The 26,627-nt window shown below is 35.4% G+C and overlaps 1 protein-coding gene across 1 annotated transcript in view; it reads right to left on the bottom strand.

Annotated features, from left to right (window-relative positions):
• Positions 1 to 241: 241 nt before the first annotated feature.
• LOC129238204 (carbonic anhydrase-related protein 10) overlaps positions 242 to 26,627 on the bottom strand; it is a 147,317-nt gene continuing 120,931 nt past the window's right edge. Inside the window, exons 6-8 of the mRNA XM_054873246.1 lie at positions 25,855 to 26,076; positions 6,978 to 7,161; positions 242 to 264 (exon numbers count right to left, since the gene is read on the bottom strand). Coding sequence (XP_054729221.1) covers positions 242 to 264; positions 6,978 to 7,161; positions 25,855 to 26,076 — 429 coding nt within the window. The remainder of the gene's footprint in view (positions 265 to 6,977; positions 7,162 to 25,854; positions 26,077 to 26,627) is intronic.

The raw sequence follows: 26,627 nt of genomic DNA, 5'->3' as shown, positions 1-26,627 counted from the left end.
TTTATATGTACTTCACAATTACAATCCTACTACAAGTTTAATTTAAGTTTAATGGAAGCTCCTGTTGCACGCCGATTTACGTGTACTTACGTACATATGTATGCATTTTATATGTGTGTGTGCAAATATACTTATATGTATAGATGTATTTATATGTATATGTTGGAGATGCAATGCCAATGGCTTTGATTGCTGCTGCTACTGCTGTTGCTGCCGCTGTGATTTACTGCCAAGCTACGCCTCAATGTTGTTTCCAACTTGTAGCTGCAATAAAGGGAAGTGAAAATAGAGGAAATATTATTTAAGTAAAAATGCACAAGTCACTTAAACTACTACTTGTAGAAACTTGTTGTGATATTTGTTTGTGTTTATTAATATAATATTAAATATTATACTTATAGATCAAGATAATAAACTGCACACTTATAGAGACGGTGAATGAGAATAATCCAGTCCATATGGTCGGGAAAATCTTAAAATTTTGAATATTCATTTTATATATTTTGAATAGATTTTTTTATAAGATAGACAAACGCTAATACTTTTGCGCATGCATTAATCTGCGATGCTGTAGTTTTACGTTCAGATGGCAGAAAACAGTATAGCCACAAAGCAAAGGATAATATCAGCCCTGGGTCGTTTGGCACCAACGACTTACCACTTATAATCTACTAATTTTTAAATAACTCTTTTTTAGAAATGTAAGCCTGACAATTATTACAATTTACGTCTATCAAAAAAATGTATCAACTTATCAAAAGTTGTACTCTACAAGCACTTTGGATAAGTCGCTTTGATAAACTTTGTCCCGATAATTTCTCTTACTTTGTGAATAGGTGGAGATCTTTTACAGTAATGTCCTTAGCTAAAACGATTAGTGTTTCTCAAAGGAAAGCGAATGCTTAGCATTCACAATATACTATTTTGATAAGCATTTTCAGTTTCTTTTCGATAATTTTCTTAAATGTTAATAATAAGTCTACAAATGAGACACGCTCTAGGACGTCGATCGTCTTAAATGTCAATAAAATCAGGTATGGTAAGTCGCAATGTCGCACTGGTCGAATGCCAATCTAGGGGTAGGCCATATAGCGTTTGCTTTTTGAACCACCTATTTTTTTGAGAATGGTAATACAAATGACAAGTCAAATGTGTTCATAATTTACTAAAAGGTTTGACATTTACGAAATGGGACGCTATACGCTTGAGCAAAATTGGGAAATATTGAAAACCCATTTCAACGAGTTTTTGTTTCCAAAAATTGAAGAGGATGACATGGACGACATTTGGTTTCAACAGGACGGTGCAACTTGTCACACTGCCAAAGTTACACTCGAACTTTTGGCTACCGTTTCGAAAACCGAATAATCAGCCGAAATTCCGATATCAATTGGCCGCTTCGGAGCTGTGACTTAAACCCATTGGAATATTTTTTGTGGGGTGCCGTTAAAGACAAATGCTATGCTAACCATCCAGAGACGATTGATGCTTTAAAACACGAAATCGAAGTTGCCATTCCTGAAATTGGAGCCCAAACAATCGAAACAATTGGGTTGATCGAATGGCCTACTCTAAAGCCCGTCGTGGCAGTCATTTGAACGATATTATTTTTTATTCATAAATGACAATGTTCAATCTTCAAAACAAAAAAAAAGTTTGAAAAAATATTGATTCGTTTTTTTTTTATAGTCGATTCAAAAAGCAAATTTTACATGGCCCACCCTATATTACATTGCCCAGAAAATGAAGACTATCCGGAAAAAAATATTAACCGACTGGTTCAAGCTGTGTTAGCTTTATCATCCAAATAAAGAGAATATTGGTAGATTTTCTAAATTATTTCATTTATTTTCAAAAGATGTGAACTATCAATATTTCAATTTCTGGAAGCAGCCAGCTGACGTGATTCCACTGACAAATCTACTTACCGCAGATACGTGCATTCACAGGTACGGTCTATGTAGGTGACTTTTTAATTTTCATTGGTCTGTCATACATCATATGATCTAATTTGCGTAACTTAACTTAACTTAGCTTACTAAAATGACCTAATTTAACTTACGTAACCAAACTTAACTTAACTTAAAAAACTTGGGTAACTGAACTTAACTTAATAAGCTTGCCTAACCAAACTTAACTTAACTTAACTTAACTTACATAACCTAACTTAACTTAAATAATTATACTTGCGTAACTTAACTTAACTTTACTTAGTAAACTTGTTTAATTTAGCTTAACTTTACTTAGTAAACTTGCGTAGCTTAACTTAATAAGGTTACGAAACTTAACTTCACTTAACTTAATAGACTTACGTAGCCTAACTTAACTTAATTTAGTAAACTCACGCAACCTAACTTAATAAACTTCCGTAACCTAGCTTGGTAACTTAATTTAACGTGACTTAATAAACTAGCGTAACTTAACTGAACTTAAAGCGGTTAATTAAAACTCATCTTAAGGAGTTACATGGGTTTTGTCGGGTAAAAAAAGGCCTATTTTCAATATTTTGTTTTCTATGTAATTTATTATTTATTTAATTCAAACTTTTTTCTGTCTTATAGATACATATTTAAAGAATAATTTCTGAAATTAAAAAAAAAGTTAAAACTCCTCCATTGTGACGTCATTTCCGGTGACCCCTCGAATAAAAGGTGCGTCCGCGTTGTCAGCATAACTCCTGACAGGATCATCAAAAATGAAAAAAACCAAAATAAGTGTTTTAGTTAAGACCATACATTCGTGTTTGAACGAAGGAAAGAAAAAAATTGGAATTTTGGCAGACATTTTTCTAAAAAAATGGAAATTTCGGTCAAATTTGCTTGACATTTTGTTTTTTTTTTTTAAAAAGTTGTAATTGAAAAAAAAATCCGTTCAAGCTCGAGCAAATTGTATATCGAACATCTGTGTAAAATTTCATCAAGATCGGTTGTTTTCGAGAACATTTGACAATCGACTTTGAAAACACGGTTCCGAGAAAAACGCGTTTAGAGTTTTGAGTAACAATAAAAGTGGCTTGGAGCGCAAACCTTCCAAAGGCTGTATCTCCGAAACTATTATTCGGATCAACTTGAAAGTTTAGGAGATATTTTTGAAATGTTGTAGAAATTAATAAGTCAAAAAAATCGATTTTTTGAACCCACGAAACCCATGTAACGCCTTAACGAAGAAACTTAAGATTTTTTTTAGATTCTTACATAAATTGAGACCTGTACGAATATTGGTCTTGCTATATATTTATTTCAATAATCCTTAAAAATAAATACATGTGAGGATTTTTTTTTCCAAATAATAATTATATTTAATGTTCAACTAGAGGAGATGACCCATCAAGGAGATGTAATGGGAGATATAAAAACAAAAAAATTCAAAATTTAAATTTTGTGCCTAGGAAATTGACATGTTGAGTAATCGTTGGCAATTTGTAAAGTTACGTTAAATTATTTTAAGTCCTTGAGGTTTAAAGTCCCTTCCATACGTATAGATGAGTTGTTTGTCTTCTCGGCTACCTGAGCACACGCACGAACTCGGTTTGTTCTTGTCGAACTTGATAGAATCAGAAGCTTTTCTGACACAGAAAATAAACAGAACTTTGTATGCAAACACTACTTTTCTGTGTCTTTGTTTTCAAATTTAGAAACGCTCGTTCAATTTACTGAAAATATGAATTTCAGTTTTGACTTGTTTCCAATTTGTTAAGACATGTTTTTTTTAACCTTACTATTCTATTCTATATCCTTCTACATATTAAAGACTAAATTATGTTAAGGCGCTAATCATCACTTATTTACAACTAAACATGACACACTCTCCGATTATTAAAAAACATTTTAATATATGTATATCAATAAAAAACTCACAAAGTTATACGAGTATCCAATGTCTGTACTATCAGGTAATTGTTCTTATGAAAAAATTTAGTGGCTTTCATACAAAATACAGGGTGGCGCACGAATCGTGCTACAAAAACAAAACGTAATAACTTTTTTTCTGTATGAGTAATCGGCTTTTTTTTTTATTTTGCAGATTAGTATTTAGATTTACAAAAAATGGAGGCTTGGGATACCGAAAAGAGGATTCGGATAGTGCAGCGGTACCATGCTTTGCAGTCCATCATTTCCGTCCAAAGGGAATTTAGGCGGGAGTTTGGCGGCACTCCCACGAGCAGATGGACCATTATGAGGCTGGTGAACATGTTTGCTGAATCTGGAAGCATCGCACGCAGATCGTACCATCGAGATCCCCATGTTCGGGTCGAAGCCACAATCGCGGCTGTAACATCGTCAATTCAGGCAAATCCAAGAGTTTCGACTCGTAACTTGTCGGCGTAAATTGGAGTTAGCAGACGGTCATTGCAGCGGATAGTTCATGATGACTTAAACTTGTTTCCGTACAAAGTTCAAATCACAAGCAAATTAAACCCTCTGGATTTACCTATTCGCCTGGAATTTTGCCAAAAAATTATTGAAATGGCCGAAGAAGACAACAACTTCATAAATTGCTTGTTTATGTCTGATGAGGCCCATTTTGATCTAAACGGCAATGTAAACAAGCAAAATTGCCGTATATGGAGTCAATCAAATCCGCAAATACTCCATGAGATGGAACTGCACCCAGAACGAGTCACAGTGTGGTGCGCAGTTTCATCAAGGTGCATTGTCGGGCCATACTTCTTCGAAGAAAACGGTGTAACAGCGACTGTAAATGGGGACCGTTATTTAAACATGTTGAAGGAGTTTTTTTATCCAGAACTGCGGCGAAGACGTATCCCTTTTAACAGCATTTGGTTCCAGCAAGATGGAGCAACTGCACATTTAGCCAGACCGGTTATGGAGGAGCTCCAACGAAAATTTAGAAATAAATTGATATCCAGAAATTCCACTTTCCGCTGGCCCCCAAGGTCACCTGACCTCACTGCACCAGATTTTTTTTATGGGGTTACCTCAAATAAGAGGTGTATAAAACAAAACCAAGTAATTTGACTGAATTGAAGCAGTCCATCACAACAATAATTGAGGCGATCCCGACTTCAACCCTTCAGTGCGCAATGAACAATTTTCTCATCAGGTGTCGCATATGCGTGAATGAGCATGGAGGTCATTTACGTTCTATTATTTTCAAAACTAATTAGTTACATAAAATAAAATTGAATTATCTATACAATAAAAAAACAAAAAGTTAAATACATTGATTAGAAAAAAAGTTATTACGTTTTGTTTTTGTAGCACGATTCGTGCGCCACCCTGTATAATATTTGCTAGGAAATCCTGTTTTACCGCGCTACAACTAAACATTAAGGAAACAACACGGCAAGTGTACATGCCCGCCGAAAACCTTCATCTCTTCGATTTCGACACAATTTGGTGGCGGTGCTCTTCTATACAATATCTTGATTGTGAAAAAGAGATGGAAAATAAAATTGGCAATAAACTAGAAGAGAGGGAAACCCTTTAACGCCTTCTATGTTCTTGCCTTGCATTAGCTAGAACCCGAATGAAATAATTATGAGCTCTACAAGTTGAGAGGTTAGAATGTCTCTCGGTGTTAGAGCTTCAGAGCTTTCTTAGATTCGCAAAAGACGCAGGCTTTTTACAAGGAAACGTAAGAATCAAGTTTTTGAGTTCTATTCTTTGTCAAATAATTGTAGATTTAAGAGAAAATAAAATAAGTGATTTACGGGGTTTGATTGAAGAGTAATGAGCCTTATTTTTTAAGTAGTTTTATTAAACCTTTTGGTTTATACAACTACTATTTTTCAAAATAAAACCCTTGAGCGTCAATACACCGCTGGTAGCGGTCCTTCCACTGCAGGAAACATTTTTTAAACTCATCCGCCGGAATCGCGTTCAATTCGGCTGTCACAGTTTTTTGTATCGCCTCGATGGAGTCGAAACGCCTCCTCTTCAGCTTTCTTTTCAGGCGCGGGAACAAGAAGAAGTCCGGAGGGGGCAGGTCTGGGCTGTAGGGAGGGTGGCCAATGGCCATATTGGACAATGCAGAGGTGCAGAGGAAAGCGGTGTGCGCCGGCGCATTGTCGTGATGAAGGGTCCAATTGTTGACGAGGTCGGGCCGAATCTGGGCGACGCGGTTTTTCAGCCGAAGGACCACTTCTTTGTAAAATACCGCGTTTACAGTGCTTCCGGAGGTACAAACTCCTTGTGGACGATGCCTCAAGAGTCGAAAAAGATGATCAGCTGCATTTTCGCCACTGCAAAATCCTAACACACTTTTAAAACAGCTTTCACGCGCGGAGCGATGTTGACTGCACCGTTGTTGCCCCCACCAGCCGATTCGGTTGATCGCTTGGCAGATGCTCCGCGCGGGAAGGCTCACTACTATTCAATCAAACCCTGTATATGTAATTTTTTCTGCACTTTCCTAAAAAAAGTTAAAGGAAAAAAAATCCGAGAATTTTTTTCGGAATAAAATTTTTTTTTAATAAAAGCTAAATAAAAAAATACCTTAAATTTCGAAATCTCCAATTCTTTTCAATTATACTTAAATGAAAGCTTGGAGATTTTCCTTTAAAAGTATAAGCTTTTTATGAGGAGACAAAATTGCATGTATGAATTCTGATCTTTAATGCACTATTCCGGCACGGCGCTATAGATCGCCTACACTCACAACTCAAAACTTCTTTTTGAAAACTAAGAAACTTAAGTTTTCAGGCGGATTTCATAACCTTATTACCAGTACTTACAAAAATATATTTATACAAGGTGGTGCAAAATTAATCACCCTGTTGCAGTATGTAAAATACACTCAAAATCTTTTGTATTTAGTAAAAAGTTATTCAAAAATAGAGTTAATGATTAATTTTTCGCCACCTTGTATCTCATAAATATATTCATCATTTCAGACCTCTTTAAACCCCATGAAATTCTTTGACAATAGACCACTTATTTCCTCTCTGACACTTTGTTTCTAACATAAGCATTCTTATTCTATTTCACATTTTTATATTTGACTCCTACTCTTACCTTTATAGTATACCTCCCGGTACATGGTGGGACACGCAGCCTTGCCATTCACCTTGCTTGTTTTGAAGTCGATATTAGTGCGAATAGGTCGGTGCAGTAGCGGTTGCGGTGGTCGATAATTATTGCCAAGTGGTGCTTTGGGGTGATCGGGGCTGCCTTGCATAAGGCGACGGAGGGCGTGCAACTGTAAAAAGGGTAAAATGTTTATTCCGTATGAATGTTGTAGTAGCTGAATAAAAAAATGTTAAATGTGCACAGTTTTTTTTCCATATTTAACCACTTTCATATTTCTTCTTTCTAGTGCGAGGTACTTTATTGTACACATGCACGTAGTGTGTACTATAAAATTATATATGTGTATATAAAAGTATGCAAGCATGTAAGCGCAGAAGCATTTTATAAGTAAAAAATAATCGAAGTAATTATTTATTAATTACTTTTTCTCAAAGTCAATATACAAAACCACTCCTTTGGTTATTCACTAGCAATTTTCTAGTCTGTTGCATCGCAATGAATTCACGGCAAAGTTTAATAGCTTTCTAATCGCCAGACATCAATTATAATTGATAATTATCGTAGCCATGTACGGCGCTAATAAGCTCAGTATGCCCGTATGCTCTATACTTTCTCATAGTTTTTTTCTTTGATTTTATTTTCATACATGTGATTATGGATATAATCTTGGCTCTTAGCCAGAGCTAACTCCACTTCAAGCTACTCAAACACCAGTCACTTTTCAATGCAATTTAATGCTTTGCCTTCAAAGTTTCAGCGAGTATGCAAAACCCATCTCTTAAATATCCAGTCATGCGCTCGAAATAAATAAATAGCAACAATTTTGAGGCTATCCATACTACATGCAAATAGAAAAATGATGAAAATAGATATTTGTACAGTTGAGTTGTTGAAATATTGCAACGCCTGTACATAAGGGGTCGTACGTCAGTGAATTAGACAGCTACAGTACACAAACAGAAAATCAATGAAATGCATAGAGGTCAAATAAAGTTTTCAAGAGCAAAATTGGATGATCAATTTTGCGCCACTTTATATACATACATATATGTTCGAATTAAATTTTTTATCCACCCTTACAAATGAAGCTCGACGAATTCAAGTCCAAAATTAAAAAAAAAAATTTGAAATATATTTTATCCTAAAAAAATTAAAAATTTGCAAACTGTTTCATTTAAAAAAATCTATACCAAAATGTTCCTCATAAATTTTAAAATAGTTAATTTATTAGGGTCGGCGCATTACCAATCAAGTGACGTTAAGTTAACGTCCCTTAAGGTAAACCGTCCACTACTAAATCACATTTCTTGCAGATTCTGTCATGAACAACTTTAAGGAATATCCTGAAATATGGTTTATCAGGCTAAGAAGCTTGAAATCGTTGCATTCTTTGGTCGTTGGACTCTTTGAAAGGGCTATGATAGTCAATTTTACCACTCATTTGGATACACTTCTGTGTTATAAATTGAATTAAATAAGTTCTCCACTAAAAAAAAAAATAAATAATTGGCGCGTACACTTCTGTTAGGTGTTTGGCCGAGCTCCTCCTCCTATTTGTGGTGTGCGTCTTGATGTTGTTCCACAAATGGAGGGACCTACAGTTTCAAGCCGACTCCGAACGGCAGATATTTTTATGAGGAGATTTTCCGAATGGTAATCACGCACCAACCCATTCCACTAGACTTGAATTTTCCTCGCCGATTTGTATTAATGCTTCTACTGACAGCTTGTCTGGGGCGACAGCTTTAATCGATTTTTATGATTTATTGTCCATAAAATTTCAGCATTTGCTATTGGTGTACCCGTCAGTTCTGTAGGTGTTGGTGTTATATTCAGACTTGGTATTGCATTGTCGGTAAATATTTCTTGAATGCAACGTTCCCAAATACTGTTTGAGAATAAAAATATTTTTTCTACTTTATTAGACTTTTAAGAGATTAATTTTGATAGTAAAGCTTAAACTAAAAATACTTCTTTTCTTTTTTTGGTGGGAGCCCTGACAGACAATCGCTATTTCTGCTCTGTCAAAAGAGAGTTAACCACAGTAGGGCTTTACGTAGGAATATGGTATTAAAGAGGTTTACGTGATGCTTAAATATTGTTTTAAGTTTTAGTGTGATAGCAATATTCGTCCTGTAGCCTTGCTTTCTTCTTTGAGCTCTTTCTGATGACACTTCGTTATTGAGTTATTGAACATACTTACAAAAATAGAGATCAAACGAGGTACAGAGAACTTAACAACGAGATTTGAGGCAAAATACGTCACGCAAAAATGAAGTGGATGAACAGCCCATGTGGAGAAATTATAGGATACAAAAACTACACTACGAGTCTAGCCTTCACCAAAAATTTAAAGAAACTACCGCAATTTACTGCAAAACTATGACAAATGTTTCATTGAAAGGCAATAATTAGATCGTGCTAGAGGTTTGTAAATACAGAAAAGTCTGGAAAAAATATATTCATCCCCTTTTCTGCAACTCTAATAGATCTGCATATCAGGCAATACCTAATGAATATTTAACGCAACCAGCTATAAAAAAAGACGAAATAAAACATGTCATCAAACCTTCCAAGATTAATAAAGCAACAAGTCCGGATGAACCTTAGTTTGAAATTTCGAAATTAATAAAACCTGAAAACCATGAAAACGTCCAAATAATTTTCAGCTGCATTTCCGGCACGGGAAAGTATGCACAAGACTAGCTCAAAGCTCAAATCTACTTTTATTGCATTACCAAAGAAGAAATGTGCAAAAAAATGCTGCGATTACAGACTTATAAGCTTGATGAGTCATTTATTAAAAATAGTTTTGAAAATTATACACACAAAAGAATTTACAAGAAGTGTGAATCCACAATGAGAGAAACTCAATTCGGGTGTAAACTAGGCATATGAGAACACGTAAAGCACTATTATGCATTCATTTATTAGTTGAAAACTACAAATTTGTTTATGTGCTTCATAGACAACGAAACATCATTTCATACGGTTTAACACGATTGAGCTCAATGGGATTCTGCGAAACATGAATATCGATACAAAAGAAATTAAATGTATCCAGAATCTTTATTGGCAGCAGACTAAGAGAGGTTAGGCAGGGATGTATTCTCTCGCCGTTACTACTTAATATCTACTCTGAAAGAATCTTCCAAGAAGCACTACTAGAAATAAAAGCTGGCATTAAGGTAAATAGAATAAATAGTAACAACATCGGAATGCGGCGTGGAATGATCGTGAATTACTTAGTGAATTACGCTTTTACCGAGGACTTTTATTTAAGGGGTTAGGTGGGTTTGAAAATTTCAAAAAATCGATTTTTTTTTGTCTTATTAAATAGTATAATATGTTTAAAATATTCTCCTAAAATTTCAAATTGATCCGAGTAAAGTTCTACGAGATAGACCCTTCAGAAGTTCCGCCCATCAGGCCATGTCAGTGCAGCGTTTCGCAGGTATACGCGTTTATCTCAAAACTCGATTTTTTAAGTCGGTGGACACGATTTCTCGAAAAGTTATGAAGCGATTTTGTTCAAATTTTGCACACATCTTTGGAATAACATTATCAAGTTATTGAACGAAGGATTTTTTTTTATTTTTATTACAACTAGTTTTTTCGAGCCAACACATGACGAAAATTTGACCAAAAAATGTGTTTTTTTGTTCAAAGTCTGTCAAAAATTCAAATTAAATTTTATTTTTTTTTCCTTCGTCCAGTAACGAGATTTATCCATGTACTAACGAAATATTTTTGGTTTTTTGATTTTAAATGAACCAATAATGAATTATGCTGTCCACGGCAAGAGCATTTTTTTGTGAGACGTTAAGGGAGATGAGGTACCAACGGCTGAGTTTTCGGAATTTTTAAATAAAAATTTCACAAAATACTGTTTGAATATGTATCTTTGATATGCTGAATTGTTTAAATAAAATATATGATTGTATATATTAAAAAAAAAATAGTAAAAATACCCTTTTTTGAACCTCTGTAACCCACCTAACCCCTTAAACAAAAACCAGTAATTATATCGAGTAGTTAATCAATTATATATTCGCCGTTGCTGCTTTCATCCTCTTCCCACCTTTCGACCAATTTGTTGATGCAGTTCCGCCAAAAATCGCCTGGTCTGGTGTCAAAGGAGTTGTTGAGCCAGTTTTTAAGGACCTCTTTGTTATCGCCTTCTTATTGGTTGATAGTAATCGGTCAGTACAAGATCCTGCGGATACGGCAGATGCTGAAAAACCTCCCATTAGAGCTCTTGGAGTGCGGCTTTGACGATGGCGTGGTCGTGAAGGAATATGATTTGACCATGTCGATCTGGTCTTTTCAGTCGAATAGTCTCATTCACGCGGTGCAGCTAGGCAATGTAGAGCTCGTTGTTGACCGTGGCGTTCTTTTTGACCATTTTCTAGTACGCCATGCCCTACTAGTCCCACCAAACAAATATCATGATCTTCTTTGGATGTAGATCCGGCTTGACTTTCGGCTTTGGCGTATTTCCTGGACCCACCCACTCCTTGCTTTGCTTCATATTGATGTACTTCGTGATTCATATTCACGACTTCTCATCTCCTGTCACGATACGGTACAAAAAGCACTGTTTATAACCGCGTGTTGCTCGATGACGGGCGAGATCCTAAGTAGAAATTTGATGACGACTTTCTTTGTTATTTTTCTTTCAGCTCGTGAGGCACCCAGGCTACCAATTTTTCGGTAGATCCCATTGAATGAATGTGATTGAGAATCGGTTCAATTTTTCCGCAATTCTCGACTGGTTTGGTGACCGCCCTCCTTCAAAAGTGATTTGAGACGTTCTTCATCGAAAGAAGGCTTTCCGCTGCGGGACGTGTCATCGACGTCAAAGTTGACATTGTTGATGTGTGCAAACTATTTCTGTGCTGCAGATTCGCCTATGGCACCTGCTCCGCTCACGTCGCAAATGTTCCGGGCTGCTTCGGTAGCTGTTTGACCTCGATGAAAGGAAAAAAAGCAGGAGTCGAAAATGTTGATGTTTGCCTCCTGGGTATTCTATTTCTAAGCATCAAAACTAGCACAAACAATTAAATAACTCAAAAATACAATGAACATAGTTTTGTAGAGCAGAAATAGTTCTATCGAATGAATACTTACACTTTGCCAAACAGCAAACAAATCGTTGTAAAATAAAAGAAAATATTAAAACGCTGCGAACTTATTCCCCAACTCAATACATGAACTAATTCTGCAAGGAAAAATAGAAGGGGAATGTGGAATAGGCAGAAAGTGGCTATCCCGGCTATGAAATATAATGGGCCGGAATAGGCAATATAGGAACTGGATTGCAGACTGCGATAAATCGTGATGTATATCATGAAATTGTGGCTAATATAATTAAAAAAAAAATTTATGATCGCCAACATTTGAAATCGAATTGTCAAATAAAGACGAAGAAAGGTTTATTCAGTCAAAAAACTAACGTTTAATGTACAGAGTGCAGGAAGTTGCATTGGTACAGAATACTCTTGTTTCATGGCGGCATAGCGGAATGGGTTAGAGCGTGACCACTATTAGAAATTCAGAGAGAACGTAGCTTCGAATCTCGGTGAAAGACCAAAATGAACGAAAAGTTATTTCTAACAGCGGTCGCACCTCGGCAGGCAATGGCAAACCTCCGATTGTATTTCTGCCATAAAAAAGCTCCTCATAAAAATATCTGCCATTCGGAGTCGGTTTAAAACTGTAGGCCCCTCCATTTGTGGAACAACATCAAGAACCACGTCACAAATAGGAGGAGGAGCTCGGCTAAACTCGCACAAAGGGTGTACGCGCCATTTATATATATATATATATATATATATATATATATATATATATATATATATATATATATATATATGTATATATACTCTTATTTCAAACATCACATCACTTAAAAAATAATGGAAATGAGACTAGTCTCTCACTTATATCATGCACATTAAAGCTCTTCATGATAAATTATTGTTTTAATCGTGATTGGGGTAAATTATTATTTTATAGTGTGTATGAGAGATTCTTATTCTTTACCCACCAAAAATAAGAAACATAAATACTCAACAAAATTCAACATTTTTAAATACTCAAATTTAAGTGCACCCATGCAAAGCCTTAGAGTTTCTTTAAGCGACATATTGACTTATTGCTTCAAAAATTTCTCACAACTTTTACAGCCAGCACTGACATGATAACACGTGAGTTTCGCGCGTTATTATGCACACCAACGCGCACAAAAACTTCGGGATGTGCTTGAGTAAACGCGTACATAGATTTATATGTACATGAAAATACACATATGTACACGTGCATGTAGTTGTAGGCAGGATGGCGTCGACTGTAGTGAACCTTAAATAAATGAACTACAAAAATGTAACGCAAATGTTAATTAAGCGAATGATGGCAGCCTGCAGCGGGTGGTCGAAAAGCAGGCGAGTAAAAAAAAACACAAAACAAAAAACAAAAATACAAGAGAGGAGGAAACAGTGAAAAATGAAATGAAGAGAAAAAATGCGAGAGAAAGCCAACCAAAGCAGATTGCGGTCTGCTGCATTTCAATGGTGCCCCTGAGACTTGATTATGTAGCGCGCGGGCGAACCAACAACAACACAACGGCGTACAAAATGACACTAGTAAAATACACACGCTCGCACGCTCCCTACATATTTATAAGCATACTTACGAGTACAAATATGCGTACTCATATGCGTGTTGCTGTAAATCGTCGTGTGTACATTTGCTCATCCATATGCAAAGCAGACAAAAAGTGGACCAAAAGTAGACGGAAGTGAAGGCACGTGCGCGTATGCCACGGATCTGCTCTACGCGAAAGGATAAAGGCTGACTATATGGGTACATAGGTATGAGAGTTCGAGAGTTGTATGTGTGTATGGGCGTGTATGAATGGGAGGCATAGCAAATGCGGAAATATTATCTGTTGTAAAGACAGAGAGCATTCTCTACAGCACTTCACTACGCTGCGGCAGATAATGCAGCAAATTAAAGCGCGCCGCAGTGGCACAAAGCCGTCGACTGACGGGAAATTACTAGTACGTACAACAATAAAATGGAAGCGTTAAAAAATCAACCGCCAAGGTAACAAAGTAAAAGTCTGTGAAAATGTGTACAATACAAACAAATATATGCATGAGTACAGCGCAGACGGGAGGCATTGAAAAATGAGAGGTAAAAAAAATTTTTATGAAAAATGGCACTGACATTTACAGCGAACGGCTGCTGTTTTGTCGCTGCGGAGATCACAATTAAAGCATACGTATATGTAGTACGTACATTAGGGCGGGTCAATTTGAAGTGAGTTCTTTTTTTCGATATATTTCGTAGCAGTTTCGGATTCTACATAAAGTTATAAGGAAAAAAGTCAAAAGTCAACTACGAGCCCGATAAAAGGGCTACTCTCGCGGCTGCCGTAGCCGAATGGATTGGTGCGTGACTACCATTCATAAGCAAATCTTCGTGCATGAAACATCAAAAGATAGAACAAGTTTTTCTAAACGCGGTCGCTCCCCAGCAGGCAGTAGCAAACCTCCAGTGTCTGCCTTGAAAAAGCTCCTCATAAAAGCCATTTGCAGGTCAGAGTCGTCTTAAGACTGTGGACATTTGTGTTAAAATACTTTGCGCTTTATAAAAAGAAAAAAAAAATCAAAGTACTAATTTTTGTTCAACAATCACAAAAATGAAAAAAATATTTGTAAGAATTATCAACAAAACTAAAAATTGTTAATCAAAATCACAAAAAATTAAAAAAGTTTCAAAATCAAACATTTTAATAAAAACTACTGGATTTATAACCCATCCGATTTTAGTATTATAGTCAAAATTTTAAGTTTTTCACCATTTTATTTCTTCAAGCGATGTAAAGAATTCTCGTTCATATAGAGCAAGTCTTTTATATGGACAAAAATGCTTATCCTCGCGTGCAAAAAAAAATTATTTTTATTTACATATTTACATGCATATATACCTTTCACTTAAACAATCGCAAGATGGCCTTACAAAGCAAATTACAAAAACAAAAAATTCCCCGGCACATGTTTGTAAAGGGTGGTTAAAATTTCAAGGGCCGATGTTCAATGTGAACCACACCTAAGCATCAATGACACCGTTTGACTTTTTTCTTTGGGGTTATTTGAAAGAAAAGGTGTACGTTGATAAGCCAGCAACAATTCAAGAGCTAAAGGATGAGATAATTCGGCACATTAACGGCATAGAACCTCAATTATGCCTCAGCGTCATCGAAAATTGGGTCATCGGATGCAGGTGTGCCGCCGAGGCCACGGCGGCTATTTGGCCAATATTTTGTTCCGTGCGTAATTGAACTACACTATTATTATCATAATAAAGAAATGTGATAATAGTTTCCTAAAAAACTTATAGTTTCTTTACAATCAATACCGGCCCTTGAAACTTAACCACCCTTTAGATAAGGAACTATTTGCATTTGGTGGTCTTTGGAGGAGTGCCGCTGAGGGCGCGGCGGTCGTTTGGCCAATATTTTATTTTACGTGTAATTGAGCTATACCAGTATTATCATAAAAAAGAGAGATGATAATAATTTCTTAAAAAAATGTATTTTATTCCAAATTAACACCGGCCCTTAAAACTTAACCCCCCTTTATTAAAAAGAAAAATAATATTCAATAAAGATAATTTTTTTTTATAAATTTGGGTGACTTGAAATTAACCTTAGAGCTACACACTAATGGAGCTCTTTTCATAAATTGTATGTACAATAGAATCCGAATCCGCTAAGAACGATGTGGAAAAAAAATTTACCTGTACCAACATATAGTACATGTATGCATATGTATAAGTGGGTATCTAGGTATGACGAAATGTGGCACATAAGTAGTGCGATGTTGGTTATCTTAAAATATATACCTGTATGCGTTTACCTATAAGCAAAATTGACAATGACCACTGCTCCGCCTGGCATAAAACAACTGGAGCTGACCTTTTTTTAATTAATCTAAAATCTTCCTTATATCCCAAATCAACTCGAATTCGATTCACCTTCTCTGGTTCTATGCAAATCTGCTTTTTGCTAATCTTTGTAGTAAACTTTTCAAATATTTATTGTAGTGTGAATGCAAAAATTTTCAGTAGGACAACATAAATGCGATTTTCTTATAGTTAATTACAACTAAGTAGGCAGTTCTAAATATTTGTTTGGCCCAAATAGGCAAAGAATAAAAATTATCGAATACGCTCCTCCGTCCAAACATTTTGATTTTTATCACTTTTTGGACTTCACAAATACCGAAATCCGCTTACACTTACAACAATTTAAGATCAGTGCCTGCATAGGTATTTCCTAAGTCCCCTTAATTACTTTTTATATTCTGTGACCTTTTACGGCGGCCGCTGTAGCCGAATGGGTTGGTACGTGATTACCATTCGGAATTCACAGAGAGAACGTTGATTCGAATCTCGGTGAAACACCAAAATTAAGAGAAACATTTTTCTAATAGCGGTCGCCCCTCGGAAGGCAATGGCAAACCTCTGAGTGTATTTTTGCCATGAAAAAGCTCTTCTTAAAAATATCTGCCGTTCGGAGTGGGCTTGAAACTGTAGGTCCCTCCATTTGTGGAACAACATCAAGACGCACACCACAAATAGGAGGACGAGCTCGGCCAAATACCCACAAAGGGTGTACGCGCCTATTATATGTATATATATATATTTTGCGTTCTTCACATAAATATTTTCTCCGAGCCTACCCCTGGTGAAATTTTCCGTCAGATAATATTCTCAAACATTTTAACCTTTTACGGTCCTCAACAATGCCATTTTACGTGGAGCTAAACGACTTCTTTGTGAGAGAGCTAATGGGTTAAAATGTTTTACAAAAATTTTCCTCATGAAATTTTACTACACGCAGTTTAACTAAAAAGTCCTCACCGATATGCATTTTAACCCGTTTTGCACTTATTCATAAAACACTCATATGAGTTTAGCTCCCGGAAATGCTATTGCACAGTGGTATGAATTCAAATTTTGTAAAATTTCCATAACACTGCCACCGCAAGCCCTTTTTATATGTGCCTGTATATAAATAGAGCAAATTTTTTGGCCACATTCATCAAGCCAGAAATGGAATTCGCAATTTTGTGCTTTTACGTGTTGTATAGCTCAAGCCTCATTTCATGAAGTTATTACGCCCTAGTACAGGTGGTATTACAGAACTAAAATAGTGACCTTTCATAAATGGGAATATTAATACGATTTCTACAGATTACGTAACGACAGTGCCACTTAGTGGGTGAAAACAAACTTGGAGTCATTTTTTTTTTCGCAAACAGTTTCTTTTAGCTAGTTAATACAATTATATATATACAGTATATTCTGTTTTTATGCGGCTTTTTTTATGCGGTTTTGAAATAGTGCATAAGTGCATAAAAAATGCATATCGACCTATCGGGAATTGTACATATAAACAAGATTCTAAACCAGCTAAGCAAAAACTCATCACAGATTATATCAAAAATGCTAACCCTACAAGTATGGAACCGCCTGCATCACCATCCAGATCAGACGTGTACATTTCCTCAAGTGATGGAAGTGATTTTACGCCAAATCCTAAACGAATGCGTAACATGTCTGATTCCATTTCTGACGATGTAAATTTATTTTTCGATTCTGACGTTTCTTAAATAAAGATTTAATTTTCAAAAAATACAATTTCTTGTTTATGCGATTTTATTTAATTATTTCTGATTCATGCGGTCTATGGAACGTATCTATAGTTATAATATGGGACTAGTACCCTTTTTTTATGCGATTTTATTACATTATTTCAGATTTATGCGGTTCTTAGCACTTTTGAGACGTATCTATAGTTTTACTATAGAACTGGTAGCTTTTTTTATGCTATTTTTTTGTGCTGTTTCTTGCGAAACGTATGTATCGCATAAAAACTGAATCTACTGTATTCCAAATATGGCCCAAATCGGCTTATTCTAACGAGTTTTTGTAATACCTTAACCCCAGCGCCACTTAGTGGGGGTTAGTTTTTCCAGCAATTTTTTTTAAGTGGTTAAAATATCTCCCGAGTATGAAGTAAATCCGACCATAAATAAGCTTTTTTATGGTGTCGCGACCCAAGTGCCACTTATCCAACCCAAACATTTTCGTAAACATTCCTTGACGTACACGCGACAATTCTTTGGTAATGCCGGGTATCATTTGCTGCACTGCAATGAAAATAACAAATCGAAGAGCATACATTTTTCAAATTTCTTTCGGCTGCTAAATCCCGCTTAGTGGAGTTTGTCACTTAGCGAAAATAAACAGAAGCAGCAATTTTTAAAAAAAAACCTTCCTTTTATTTTCAGAATTCTAATAGTAATAGGAAATAATTGATACATTTGATTAAGGGGTCCCGGTGGTCTAGAGCTCGAAAATTTAGGGTATTTTCAGGAATTTTTTTACAATAAAAAAAAAGAAAAATGATACGGGTGGGGCAAACACGATTCCCTAATGTAAACTGGCCATAATTTTTGACGTAGACGTAAATGTGGCTTAAAGTATGACATTTTAAAAAGTAGACGTCAGTAGAATTCTAGCCATGTCGCAGTATACACCTGTCGAACGTTCTGAAATCGTCGAACTTTACATTAAGAATCAGAACTCAATTATTCTGACTCAACGCGCGTTTCGTGCAAAATTTCCTCGGAAAAAAGCACCTGATCCTAAGACAATTCGTGCATTATATGCTAAATTTAAATCTACTGGTATTCTCAGTAATGTGCCACGTCCAATTATACACCGCAGAGCTAGATCAAACATCAATATCACCATTGCACAGGAGCTTTTACAGGAAAATCCAAATCTTTCGACTGAACGCGGTGCTCAGGCTTTGGGCATCAGTAAAAGGTCAATGCGACGTATTTTACGGATCGATTTGAAGTTGTTTCCGTACAAGATTCAAACTGTGCAACAACTGAATCCATACAGCTCGCCTGACTATTTATTTATTGAACGAAATGTTTCCAAGTCGATTAGTGTCAAAAAAAGGTGATTTTGACTGACCTGACTTAACTGCTCCCGACTTTTTTCTGTGGGGATATTTGAAGGGAAAGGTTTACACTAACCAGCCGAAGACACTTCAGTTTTAAAAGAAAATATTCGACAAGAAATTGCAGCCATAGGACCAGATACATTAAAAAAAGTCATGGAAAAAAACGAGCTCAACTTTGCGTTAAAGAAAAAGGCAAATATTTGCGTGACATCATATTTCACATATAATGTAATCGAATTCTATCGAGTAACATTAGTTAACAAAACCGATTAAACTTAAATCTGTTGTATATTTTTCACATAATATGAAAAAAAAAAATAGGGAATGGAGTTTGCCCCTCATTTTAGTTAAATTTTTTTAGCTTTTCATTTAACTTCTTTTACATACAAAACTGAAAAAATCATTTTTTTTAATTTAATAGTTTTAAAAATGGTGCTGAAATTGACCATCCCAAAAAATTGGACCTGGACGGTATTGTCCATTCTGGCTCTTCTATTTATATGAAACACAGAAGCCAAAAAAATTAATAATCGGTATGACTACAGCTATGTCCCATACTAGAATAAAAGAACAAATTTAATTTAGGTTTAAGGTTTTGAATTTGACACTCTAAAATTCGGGTTTTTTTCAAAGTTGTTTTTACTCAAAAATATACGAAATAATTAAAATAATAATATACCTAATTCTTGTACGGGCGATAGCCATTGATGTTGTGAACAACATATTGAAATTTGAGACGATTCGGTTGAATATTTTTTTTTTTGTCTTGACAAGACCAGTCCGAAAAACGTCGTTTTGGGATAAATGAGTTTAAAGAACTACCAGCCGACATACCTCACCAATGCTCACCCAGCGTGCAAGTGTACGTTAATATTTATTTAAACAATTTTCACTGCACTCAGCGTCCATGCACTTACGTAATTTCATCTGTATGTGTGTCACAACGGAAGCGGAAGAGGATGCAAGTAAAGCCGCCTTGCGGAAACGACACCGGCAATTTACAGCAAATACCTAAGCACACACAAATATACTCGTACATGCAGCGCAGACATACGTACATCGCTACTCTAAGGAAGAATATTTTAAAGCAGATGAAGGAAAAGCCGCGGCTGCACAAGCAATTCGCCTTCGCTCCGGCTGGCAAGTCATTAACGTCAATTATTGCAATGGTCGCATATCAGGAAAGGCGAAAATCTCTGTGACATTGGCGCAAAAGCCACTTCAATAAACGAAAGGCATTGAAAAGCGGAATAATAAAATAGAATCGGAGAACAAAAACGAGGCGGGTGATTTCATATGAAAAGCAAGTGAAATACGTGTACCGACAACCAAATTATAAATAAATAAACGTAATTCGCCTACTCTATCCAGTAAAAAGTGCACATCCACTACCGGTTATGCGCTGGAATAACTACCGTTTATGGCTCTAGGTCGATTTTTCCAGCTTTTTTGTCTTGCTGCTGAATCGATAATTGTGCAGGTAATCGATATGGTCACTGCCACGGGCATGCGGTCGTCTGTGGTTGTTGCTTACGGTTTGTGCCCATTGTTGGAGTTTTTTTCCAGTTATTTTTTGTTTTTTTTTTGGTTTTGTTATTTCGTTTTTACTTGTACATGTAGATTTCCTCTTTACTTAATTTAATTTTTTTTTGGGAGAAAACTGCATTTTTAATATCTGATTCGCTGTACCACAAGAGCCCGGGGGATTTTAAAGTACGCGCTGTAGGAATTGTAATTTAGTAATAAATTTGTGTAAAAAATTCAATATTATTCTTCTTTTAAAACATCTATATTGCAGCTCTTTCATTTTTGTTTGATCAGCATAAATGATGCAGTCGATTTCAAGCTAACTTTTTGATGATTGACAGAAGTAGAGAGTCGGTATTGCTCAGATCTCGAAGACATTTTTAATACAAAATAAGAGACAATCCGTTCAAGATTGATAGTCGATCGGACTTTTTCGCAGTTGGGGGCAACATATTAAAATTTTATATTATTTGCAGGTCAATGATATTTGCCCGCATATTAGTAAATATGAGCTTACTGTGCTACTGGGGGTTATGGCGCACTCTTACCAAAAAAATCTAGAAAAGGTAATATAGCAGGCGCGCTCTGAAACCCATCTCCGTCGACCAATATAGGTGAGCTACATCTCTAGCATCGGCAGGTACTAACTCCTAAACGGAGAGCATCAAAACTGACGGTGAGCAAAGATATCAAAGTAAGTACCTGACAAATTTTAATAGGCGTCACCAGACACTACGACCCGTGAAGTGACAGCAAAAATTTAAAATTGAATCGGTATTTATGCGATATTTTTTATACGCAACATTTTCATAAAAATTCTTATTAAAAGCTTTCAAATTTAGATGGCAATTTTTAAGAATTTATTGTACAGAAAAACTTATTAAAATAAAATAAGAAACAAATTAAATGTCAAGGCCTGTCGATAAGTCCTTGTGGTACATATACTTATTTAACGCATCAACGCATGCCACAACTTCTTCGCGATCCCGACACCAAATATACACACCAAGAGAATCTGGCAAAGTCTAATTTTTCTTACAAAATTTTATATAAACGAATGACTATTCAATCAACTATATAAAATATAACGGACACTATGAATCGCGCTGAAATCTGGACACTGAAAGTTCATGATATAAACCAGCTGTTGCGATTTGAGAGAATAATAATGAGAAAAATCTACGGTCCTATTCGGCTTGAAAAGGACATGAATCGCATCCGTTACAACAACGAAATTGAAAACCTTATTGGTGGTGAAAATGTAATATGTTTTATTAAAGCGCTTAGATGGATGGCCACATCATAAGAATGCCCAACGAAATAATCCAAAATAGGGTTCCAATTGGAGGAAGAAAGAGAGGCCGATAGTTTGATGACGTCGAGGCAGACTTAAGAGTGATGCACATTCGTAATTGGAGAATTGAAGCAAGAGAGCGATTGAATTGGAGGAGGATTGTTAATGAAGCTGTGGTCCATCACAGACTGTGAAGATAAGAGAGAGAGAGAGGAAGAATGAATGAAAATTAATTAGAGCAGTAGAATTAGAGGTCATTATGTTGCTTATCACTTTTACTTTTTCGAGAAGTAGCCATATCAACTCGCCATTAGCTTCTGTCACCTAAATAGTGAAGAGTTATCTATTTTTTTATTTTTATAGAACAAGTTTTAGACGTCGCTACCACGTGTTGAAGTTTGAGAAAATGGATTAGATTTCTATATTACTAACGCAAAGTGCTTACATTTTTTTCTCTTTTTTAAATCAAGAAAATAATTCGTTTCCCGAATTTTTCATTTGCTGGTAGCGTCTTTTAAATAGCGACCTTCACCAATTCTTAGCCCTTTTTATGTCTTACAATAGCATAAACGGATCGCATATGGCAAGAGTTACAAAAAAAGACAAAAAATAAGGCTAATTTAATTGTTGGAATTTTTCTGTTAAGCAGATAATTTAAAGCTGAGAGCAAAAAATTTCTTTAAACCTTAGCTTCGCTTGTCTCCCGAACTGCTGCTGCTGCTTTGCTACACTCCGTTCTACAAAGCCCTAATTCAAATACTTTATTCTGCTTGAACCTAATTGCCTTACCACATATCTTCATTATGCTAAGAACTTAATATATTTATGTGCAGATGTAGTTATTTATTTATTTAAAATTTGCGTGTCGACGTTAAAAATCATTAGAATTCATATTGTGACGACCGTGAAAAACATTGTAAATAATTAATTAAATGACATGATGAATTTGTCAGAAATTGTCTGCTTCAGAAGGCAAAGCTTATTGCTGCACGGAGAAGACAAAAAAAAAAAAAAATACAAAAAACGCAAAAATTAAAAAAAGTGACTAAAGCAGATAACAGTCAGCAAGGAATGAAGGAAACACGTAAAGAAGCCTACTTTTTTGCTCGGGTGCACTTAAGTAGACAGCAACAAGTACACGAGTACACACAAGTATGTAAGTACGGGCATCATGAAACGCCTAAAACTGGCAGGCAAAATAAGCAAGAACGTTGAAGCCAGTTAGCGCGGAAGCGAGGCAAGGGCGCAGCGCACCCAAAAGGCACGAGCAACCTTCAACACAAGCAATTGAAAATGCGCGTGCTGGGAGCCATGCTGGGCGACACACCGAGTGCGATGTTCGCATGCATACACACATACAAATATTTATGTTTACTTTTGTGCATATATATTTTGAGTCCCTCCTCTGAACATACATACATACACACACAAACACGAAACGCCAAGCATGCTCTTTCAAAAACCAAAACAATTCAAGTGGCTGAATAAGAAAAGGCTGAAAAATTGTGGTATGACCAAAATGTGTCAAGCAGCACATCAGTGTCACTCTGCCGGTGGTGCCGAAGATAGCTACAGATATGTTGACAGTGTTTTTCTTGCACAGTGTTTCGTAACCATTTCAGTGTTGAAACCAGAGAGTCCCGTTATAAAACGAATGCCCGGTTTCAGCCATTAACTTTTTCCAGACTGTTAAAATTTAAAATATCAAAGCTTCGTACTGAAATTGTACAACTTTAAGTTTTAACAGATGTTAATTTTAAACTTGGTTGGAGAAGCCGGTAATGAAATAAACAAATAGAAGTTGAATTAATTAAAAATTTTTACTTAAACAAGTTTGCTAAATAATATAAAAGATTTAGAATATTTTTTTTTATCAAAAACAAATAGCACATTTTAATCAGAGCCCCATTCTAATGGTTTGATTTTTTTTGCATAGTGGCTGTTTGAAAAAACTAACCAAAACATGATATCATCTTAACTCCGCTAGCTTATGATACATTTTTTTAACTTGCCTACCCAAGGCTAATATAAGTAGTGCCATAATTGACGACTTTTTCTTCAAACGTTCAAATAACTGAAGCTGAAACAACCAGCTTGTTTTTGAATACTTGGAGGATTTTCTTTGTAGTTGTAGTTACCAATGGGACTTGAGATAAGTTTGCGTAATTCCAATTTAACAAATTTGTCTTAGTCACTTTGAAGTGGGAGTAGAGTAAATTTTGTTCTGTGCAGAACTAACAATTGTTTTTTTCTTTACGTTGCGTATTAACCCTTGTTTTTAATCTCAAAACTTTTGCAACTTATGATAATAAAAATAAATAAAAATAAAATATCATGCCGTTCCCGTCAAGCAAACAAACGCACAAAATACAATTGTTTGAAAAATATATTCCATTTATTCTCAAAATTTTAATATTTTACAAAATAATTAGTAAAATTTATTAAAACAGAGTAATAGTAAACATTTCTATTCTTTTTATCAAAGAAACATTATTCCAATCGGTTGACTAATTTACACAGACACAAATATACTCGTAAGCATAAAGGCCAGTGTTATCCAATATAAATCTTAAATTATTATATATGTATGTATATACAAGTATACCTGGCGCGTGTATCCTCTTCGGGTGTTTGGCCGAGCTCCTCCTCCTATTTGTGGTGTATGTCGTGATGTTGTTCCATAAGTGGAGGGGCGAACCTACAGTTTCATGCCGACTCCAAACTTCAGATATTTTTTATGAAGAGCTTTTTCATGGCAGAAATTTACTCGGAGGTTTGCCTTTGCCTCTGGAGGGGCCACCGCTATTAGAAAAAATGTTTCTTCATTTTAGTCTTTCACCGAGATTCAAACCTCTCCAAATTCCGAATGGTAGTCACGCACCAACCCATTCGGCAACGACGAAATTTTAATTATTAAATTTTTAATTATTACAGCTGCTCAAAAACTTTCCAATGTTATTTCCATTTTTATTACGGGTAGAGTAAAATTTAAACAGCAAAAATTTAAAAACAAACAAACAAAATGCAACAGAAAAATTTAAATTGGGCCAACGCATGCAGCAACTACTCAAAATCTAGCCAAATCTAAATCCAACACACTCAAAAAATGTGAAAGGGTATTTTTATAAATTGGACAAACGGCTCTCATACAGCTCCAACAGCTTTTAATATATTTCCATCGGTTCACAAATAAACCGAATGTGTGACGGAGTCGCCCTTGTTATTATTTATTGCAATGAAGTTTAAAAGTCCACGCCTAGCAAGAAAAACATATTTATCTTTTAGCTTGTGCAGCATAACGAAAATAATATATGCTTTCTAAGTAGGCATTAAAATCAAAGCGCGTTTTTTATTTTTTCAATTACCAATGAAAGCTTCAAGTTATTTGTACCACTTTTCATCAAACACATGACACTGTCGTCACCACTATTATCTAACCCATCAACAAAATCAACGCTATTATCATCGTCATCATTAGTCAGTCAGTAAGTCAGTGAGTAAGTCATGCCGGCTGTTGGGTTTGCTGCTTGTATCGTTGTACCAAACATGTTGTTGTACCCATGTTGCTCATACGCCCTGATGAACCTCACTTTCACATTAAAAAACATTGATTGTGAAAATCCTTTGAGACTGCTTGGCATTAAAGTATTTCTTAAGGTTACATATTCTTCAAATGTTAATGTTGACATTTGCTTTGCAGCAAAAAATCTTCAAAAAACAGAAACATTAATAATAACAACAAAAGAACAGGCAATAAAAAAGTTGATGTACATAGTCATTATGAAGCACGATGATGTTTTTTGCATTTAATAAAATGAATAGATTCAAAGTGTAATTGTAATGTGAATCAGCGTATGGCATTTTAAAGAGTATACACAAACACATAAACGTGTTACCTTTTTCAATCAAAAAAATACACTCAAGTGGTCACTGTCAGTAGATAACCAATGTGGCATTGCAGTTTTTATTACACTTTCTTCTCTACCACTTACCTGTTGCTTTGTTATGTAGATGGGTTTATTCAACACAACCCATGTGACAGTCTCATGACAGGCAGGCGCTGTTGTTGAGCCATCATACGTCATATATTGATCTGTTTCCGGCAGTAAACCGCGAATGGACAGACGTTTAACGAACGCTTCATCGCCACCGAAACGTATGCGATCCAACTGATCGGTGAGCATACGCAATTCGGGATTGGAGAGATCACCAAGCTAAAATGATTATCAATTGGATAATTGGAAGATTAATACTAAGGAATGATAAAGTTATATAAATGAAATTATGTTGAGTGTAATGGCATTAAGTAGGCGAAGCTGCATATGTAATATAATAAAATAATAATTTTGAAGAGGATAGTTATAAGACACCGATACAGCTTATTGGCGCTTGGCTTGCCTTTCGAGACAATGCAGTAGATATTTATTTCGATACAGAAGATAGATTAAGCCGAACACCTACATTGTGAATCTTTCAGGGATTACTAACCACAGTCGCAGATATTAATGATAAAAAATAAGCAAAAAATTTTGAGTAAATAATTTTTTTCCAAACATTAAAAAAAAAAATATTAAAAAAAAGTACAATGCAGGAAGAAATGATTTTCCAAATTTTTTAACAAAAAATACAATTTAAAACAAAAAAATTTCAACAGCACATTTTATAATATATATTAACAATTTTCCAAAAAAAAAAATGCGACCAAAGTTTTTAAAAAATTTTCAGAAAATATTTTTTTTTCAAAACTAAAAAAAAAAAATTAAAA

This window comes from Anastrepha obliqua, chromosome 2, assembly GCF_027943255.1.
Source record: "Anastrepha obliqua isolate idAnaObli1 chromosome 2, idAnaObli1_1.0, whole genome shotgun sequence".
In the NCBI taxonomy this organism is placed as follows: domain Eukaryota; kingdom Metazoa; phylum Arthropoda; class Insecta; order Diptera; family Tephritidae; genus Anastrepha; species Anastrepha obliqua.
Note: the sequence above shows the minus strand (reverse complement) of the source record. Positions and strands in the feature narration are given on the sequence as shown.